The sequence below is a fragment of the Taudactylus pleione genome, unplaced genomic scaffold (assembly GCF_031769625.1).
Source record: "Taudactylus pleione unplaced genomic scaffold, aTauple2 ptg000041l, whole genome shotgun sequence".
NCBI classification, from domain to species: Eukaryota; Metazoa; Chordata; class Amphibia; order Anura; family Myobatrachidae; genus Taudactylus; species Taudactylus pleione.
The window spans coordinates 42,625,521-42,632,928 of NW_028284443.1; the positions used below are offsets into that span (position 1 = coordinate 42,625,521).

Genomic DNA, 7,408 nt, shown 5'->3' on the forward strand with positions numbered 1-7,408 from the left:
AACTCCCAAGGAAAGCTTAGTGCTGCAATAAGATAACAATCTAAGTATATATTAGTGAGGGATTATTATTAGCTGTGCTCAAGTAGTATTTTCCTTTTTTAATCAAGTCTGTTCTAAAACATCTATGTTGTCAGTCCTACAGGCAATAGATAGCTACAATATTTAAATGTGCCTCATAAATATATTTATTCGTTATTTGGTCCCTTTAACTAAATATTAATTAATGATAATAAATGTATAAGTTTTATGTGATCAAAATTATTTTCTGTCCATAGAGACATCTGAAACTACATGCAGATTAAGCAATATCGATTTTGGCCTTCCGCCGCAAATTGCTCCACCTCGCCAGTGATTTATATTATAGCCCTCCAAATGGCATTAAACCTGGGGGTTTGGACGCCTAAACTGACAGCGATTTTGAACTGTCCACCAAAATTGCATTCATTACATTTTCTTATAAAGTTCCACATCATCATATTGCCAGCTATAAATGTTATGGTCAATGAGAAATTGGTCAACCAAACATTGTGCCTACATAGAAAAACCACTGTAAAGTCAGACTATTCACATTCAAAAGTTTTAAGTTGTGGCAGCAGATCTGATACTTAATTAGTTATAGAGTTAGACTATCTGTGCTGGTGTTTTGAACAAGGTCTTATAGATGTCACAATTCAGAGTAGGTGAGGGTTCAGGTGTGGCTTATAGGTTCAGATTCAATTGAATCAGAGCCGGCCCTAGGCATAGGCATTATAAGCAAATGCCTAGGGGCGCCTGGAATGCATGGGGGCTCTGCAGCTGCACTAGCCTGCCTCCCCGCCTGCCACTGCCTCCCTTTCGCCTGACGCTTATCCCCTCCCCCCGCCAGCGGCAGCTGCCCCTCCACCACCGCTGTCGCGATCGGAGCTCAGCTCAGCTCCAATCGGGCAGCGCAGCGTGAGCCAGGTCAGAATGAGCTTCTGCACAGAAGCTCATTCTGGCTAGGCTACAGGAGGAGACAACAAGATGGCCGCACATGCCCAGCCACAGCCACTCCTCCCATGGGCCTTTGCGGAGCAGAGACGTGAGTGACAACTCACATCTCTGCTTCCATAGTCCATAACCCATAATAGCCGCCAGGCCCATCGCCCGTCGCCCAGCATCGGAGACCAGATTAAGCTTTTTTTTCAACTGCATGATTAGCTGCAATGTGCATCAAGGTACTAGCATGGGAGATGGGCATACATATATGTATATATATATATATATGTGTGTATATATATATGTGTATATATGTGTGTATATATATATATATATATATATATATACTGTATGTGTATATAAATGTATATCTATATATGTATATGTGTATATATATATATGTATGTATATATGTATGTATGTATTATATATATGTATATATATATATATATTTATTTATTTTATAATCCTAGGGTTGCATAAAATTACATTTTTTTTTTTAAATCAAAAACGGATTTATTTGATTTAAATCAGATTTTTGGGATTTAAATAGGAATTTTTATTAAAAAGTGTTTTTAAGTAAACGTTTTAAATGTTTAAATGTTTATTTAAAAAAAATATCCTTACATACTATTGGTATATTACCATATTCTGGATTGTTTATATATCAGTGTGTAGTTACTATGGTGATTGTTCGCCTTTTATTGTTGTTAAAAGTAATGTATTCACCTCCACTAGGTGCTTCCTGGCTGTGTTGAAAATGGACGCATGGCGCTGTTGGCTGTGCGGACCTGTGTGCTCCATACAGGGGAAGTAGGATTATACAGTAGTTCCAATTCGGGTAATGCGTGCACTACATGTCAGGGAGGTACCCTGACTCGCTGTGGAACGCACGCCGTTGATCGGCAAGTGTGCGTAGCCATGTTAGTTATTTTTATATTTATTTCTTTTTGTCATAGAACACACAATAATAGATTTTTTTTAATGTATTTTATAGCCATATGTCATTAGCGACATCCTCCAGCGACCCTGCATGCAGGGCCGATGGGGGAAATTGTTAGCGCTGCCGGCATCTGCAAGTGTGTATTGCACTTGGCGATGCCGGCTCACCCACCGGTTCCAGTCACTGACGAGGTCGGGTACACTAGACATAGTCTAGTGTGTACCCGACATAAGCTTGCTGGAGGGATTACCTGCTAGGGGGCACCAGTCCAAATTTTGCCTAGGGCACCAAATTGGCTAGAGCCGGCTCTGAGTTGAATGTAAATAACTATTACTGCTTTTAATGCAAGTGTCTTTGGCAATGATGAGCACTAATGTTTGTGCAGTAAAGCATATAGTCAGCTGTATCTAGAAGTTTCCACTTAATTTGCTGTATGTTTGTAGCTTCATTGCTATGGCAGATTATAACATTGTTGTTATGCTCTTTCTTAACTGTGGGCAGGTTGTATGAAAAGCAATAATGTGGTAAACACTCTGAAAACTGCAGTTTTTGGAGATTTACAACAATACATATGGATCCACCACATACAGTATGTATTAAAAAGATCTGTAGCAGATTTCAGAATGATCTATTGCAGTATTCCAAAATTCCTTAAATATTTTCTCCTCCCTGCCACACTGGAAATACAAAAAGTTGGACCTGGTCTATAATACAATATGCTGCTCTCCCAGACATTAAAATTAGCCCACTGCCTATTTCTTTCCTTGCCCCCAAACCAATCCAAATAATATTGTCTGACTCCTTTACATTTGTAAATCTATAGATGATTGCTAGCTTTCTAAGGTGATTTCTTTTGTGCTTTCATCTGTCTAGTCTAACTTTAAAGTCCCAAATATAAACCAACAATTTGGCTTAAGCCTCAAATCCCACGCATATCTCTTAAAAGAAAAAAAGTAAATTCCTGTGCTGAGCAAGAAGGTCAGCTTGTGTGGGACCAAAATTATGTAGTAACATATGTAGTCTATCCATTTAGCCTTTACTGATAAGATTAAAAGATTTTTGTTCAAAACTTTCAATGTAAACACCTTCAATAATCAGTGCCAACTTTGTATTATACACACCAAGGGCTGGAATCTATTTGGTAATAGTCTTCACTAGTGGTTAGCAGTAATGCCATTGCCACTTGTCTCCATCCATATTATTGTAATATGAGATAACTTATAGTATACCAGTCATGCTTGGGATACATCAGAAGAGCTCACCCATAATATGATACAGTAAGTAACCTTTCTTCAGTCTGTTTGGCTGTGTTACACCATTATCTCTGATTTTGCAGATTGTACCCCAAACAGGATTATTATTATTATTATCCTTTATTTATATGGCGCCACAAAGGTTCCGCAGCGATTACACAGTACATAAATGAGCACACAAGAAAAACAGTTATTAGCCATACAATACAATGCAGGACAAGGACATAGTTTATAAACATAGCTGCATAACACAAGCAGCAGGACATAAGCAACCAAGTGTTAGGTGCTGTATTGGGGAGTTAGGAGTACATGATGCTATACGTAGGGGGAGGAGAAGCACTTGAGGGATGAGGAATGTGGTTAATTTACCACCGCCCGGAATTCCAGCAGTCGGAATCCCCACACTGAAACCCCGATGGCCGGCATCCCGAATGATGTAAGCCGGGGACAGTTAGATTGTAGTTGTGAGGGAAAAGGTTAGGTTTAAGCACCCCCTGGGGAGGGTTAGGGTGAGGCTAGGGGAAGGGGGGTTTAGGGTTAGGCCCCCCAGGGGGGGTTAGGGTCAGGCACCCACTGGCGAGGGTTAGGTTTGGGGTGCAGGGAGGGGGGTTAGGGTTAGGCACAACCAGGTGGGAGGGTTAGGGTTAGGCACCCCCCAGGGAGGTTAGGGTTTGGCACCACAAAGGGAGGGTTAGGGGGTGGAGAGGGGAGGGTTAGGGTACTCACACGTCCCTGTCGGAATGTCAACCTTTTGGGCTTTCCGGCGTCGGTATGAGAACCGGCGGTATTCAGCCGTTGGAATTTCACACCGATTCCCATCAAACACCTGTTATTGCAGATTATTAATGTAATCTTTTTGCTATCTGTAAATATTGATTATAATCTACATTCATTCACATATCTCACTATAAACATTGTGGTCTTTTACAGTCACAATATTTGATGTCGTGCTTAACAGACTAATGAATTTCATCAGTTTATAACCAAACAGTAGAGGTCTTGCTAGGGAGATACATATTCTGTTACTATTAATAGTTATTCAATTATACATCAGAAGACTCCTACATTGTGTTCTAAACATTCTTTTGGTAGATATTATTATATCATTGGCTGTACTGTATGTGCTAATGCTGGGTACATACTAGGTCGACTTTGGCCGACCTGCCGTCCTATTTGACTATTATAAGTGCACATACACTTACCAATTGTCCGCCCGATGTGTTAGGCCAGATGTCACAACTGGGCAATTTAAATTTGCCCACCTAGTTGAGCTGTCACTCACTGCCGGATCCCTGCAACATGTGTACGGGAGATCGGCAGGTTGCACCGATGTACTGCATCTGCAGATATATCAGCCATCTGCTGATCTGCTGTGCTGCATAGCTGATGCGATATGTTTTTGAACAACGTCGTCCTCAGACATATCAGGGGTACAAATGCACTTGCGATATATCGGTTGAACAGCTGATGTATCACCCAGTGTGTACCCAGCTTAAGTGTAAAAAAGGGTACACACTGATCGATACATTGGCCGATCAATTGATCGGCCAATGTATCTGCTGCCCGTCGGGCTGTGTGTACCTGCGATATGTCGGTGAACGTCGGCATTCACTGGCATATCGCATTGGATGTGCTGCACAACCGATGGACAGATATGTCTGCAAACCGCCAGTACACACAGAGTCGCAGCCGTGAGGAGGGGGGTGGGACACGCCCCCCGTCCACCAGGACATGACCCTGACACACCCCCTGGATGACGGGACCATCGGGCAGACACAGATGATGGTTGTTCAGTGTGTACGAACAACCAGAGCCGGCCCTAGCTAATTTGGTGCCCTAGGCAAAATTTTGGCTGGTGCCCCCTAGCAGATATCAAGCCTCGGACAAAGGAGGGAACATCGTCCTCTGGCCCAAAGATAAATATCTCAAGGAAGCCTTCAGACAATTGTACGACAAAACCTGCTACAAACAGATGATTTTTAATCCCAAGGAACTTTACAACTTACTGTACCATCAACTCATCAATGAAGCTTTTAACAAAGGGACCATTACCAAGACGGAACAAATCTTCCTACTGGTAGATAAACCCAAAACACCTACTTTTTACTTGTTACCCAAAATCCACAAAAATCTAACAAACCCCCCCGGACGACCCATTGTGTCCGGTATTGGGGGATTGTCAGAACAGGCTAGTGTTTTCTTGGATTTTCATCTCAGACACCATGTGGAGACTCTACCATCCTTCGTTAAAGACACCAGAGAGGTACTAAGAAAGGTACACGACATACAACTGGAGGATGACCACCTATTGGTAACACTTGATGTTGAGTCCCTCTACACAAGCATCATACATGAGATAGGTATTTCAGCGATCAAATATTTTTTACAAATAGAGGGTATGGATGACTTCAAAGAATTTCTGTTGAAACTACTGGAATTCATCTTACAAAAAAACTTTTTTACCTTTGACGACAAATTCTTCTTACAGGTCTGAGGAACAGCGATGGGCGCTGCATGTGCGCCCACATATGCCAACCTGTTCCTCGGATGGTGGGAAAGGGAGATAGTCTTCAATGAAAATAATGACCATCACACCAGCCATATAACAACATGGCAGAGATACATTGATGACATCTTCATGATTTGGCAGGGGAACATTGATGATCTCCTTGTGTTCATTCAAGAACTTAATACCAACTCCATCAATTTAAAATTGACACATACAATCAGTAAAGAGGAGGTCACTTTCTTGGATTTACACTTATTCCTAAACAAAGAGAAATATCTCCTATCAGAACTCTTTAGAAAGGATACAGCTACAAATAGTCTCTTACATAGCAGCAGTGCACATTTCCCGCCGACCATCAGGAACCTTCCAAAAGGCGAGTTCCTAAGACTCAGAAGGAACTGCACAACGGTAGAGACGTTCTTGACGAAATCAAAAGATCTCACCTCACGATTACTTAATAGGGGATATAGCAAAAAAAATGGTCAAGACAGCCAAATATTTGGCCCTAAAAACTGACAGACACAATTTGATCTTTTCCAACACCAGCAAACCTAAAGAAAATTCAGATGAGGTACGTTTCATCACCAACTTTTGTAATGAATGGAAAGACCTACAAACCATTGTCACTAGACATTGGCACATACTCCAGATGGACAATGACCTATGTAAATCATTACAGGAAAGACCTAGCTTCAGTTGGCAGAGATCACAAAACCTACAGGATAAACTAGTTAAAAGTCACTTTGTAGGTTCTGTAAGGAGAAAAACTAAAATAAAGGGCACCTTCCCTTGTGGCAAATGCAAGGCCTGCCCATATATTATAAAGAAAGAACACGTTAAGGACAGATTTGGTTACAAGATCGAATTGAAACAATTTATTAACTGCGATGCCATGGGGGTTGTATACTGCCTTGAATGTAGCTGCAATCTGAGATATATAGGTATGACCACTCGTATACTGAAACAGAGGATCTTAGAACATATAGGTAACATCAAAAATGCCCAAAATGACCTAATGAAGATGAAAAAACTCACCTCTGTCGCCCGACACTTCTTGAGACACCACAATGGTACTACTCAAAGTCTTAAGGCTTTTGGCCTTGAGCATGTCAAATTGGGTGTCAGAGGTGGTAATCTCATGAGAATACTTCTTCAACGAGAAAGCCAGTGGACATTTAGACTCAATACTGTTAGTCCTTACGGACTTAACGAAATGATCAATTACTCTTCCTTTCTATAAGAATGTAATACCATCCTTTTCGCCTACCTAATATATTGTGGTTTTCGAATCCCACTCATTCTTTGAACATTATTTTTGATTTTTCTTTTCTTTTATTATATTGTCCCCATATTTCTTCTTTCTTTCTTTTTATTATACTATCATTTCCTTTCACTCCACTACACTCTCCAATTACTGCGTTTGGGTGCACTCCACTACCTTTCACTTTCACAGCTATACATATTGCTCCTCACAACACATATATATCTATATCGTTCTCATATAGTCCTCATACTTGAAATTACTTATCCCTCACTACTTTCACCCTATATACCTATAAATGTTTCACTCATTTACGTATCTGCATCATTCTACACAACTATATCTTCTAGCCACTCCTTAGCACTTGTATGTATTTCACATTATGTGTACATATTATTTACTTCACGTTTACTATTGTTTGGCTTCCACTTTTACTTTTACTACTTCTATACCCTAACTTATTTCATCTATTTACAATTTTTATT

The 7,408-nt window shown here is 40.6% G+C and overlaps 1 protein-coding gene across 1 annotated transcript; it reads left to right on the plus strand.

Annotated features, from left to right (window-relative positions):
* The first annotated feature begins 5,125 nt into the window (after positions 1–5,125).
* LOC148538121 (uncharacterized) lies at positions 5,126–6,178 on the plus strand. The gene is made up of 2 exons (XM_088457568.1): positions 5,126–5,549; positions 5,838–6,178. The coding sequence occupies exons 1-2, from the start codon at positions 5,126–5,128 to the stop codon at positions 6,176–6,178; spliced, it is 765 nt and encodes a 254-aa protein (XP_088313694.1).
* The last annotated feature ends 1,230 nt before the right edge of the window (positions 6,179–7,408 follow it).

Coding starts and splice junctions, on each gene's coding strand:
- LOC148538121 (XM_088457568.1), top strand. CDS start 5,126: ATGATTTTTAATCCCAAGGAACTTTACAACTTACTGTACCATCAACTC. Junction 5,550..5,837: donor ATATTTTTTACAAATAGAGG/GTATGGATGACT, acceptor TGTTCATTCAAG/AACTTAATACCAACTCCATC.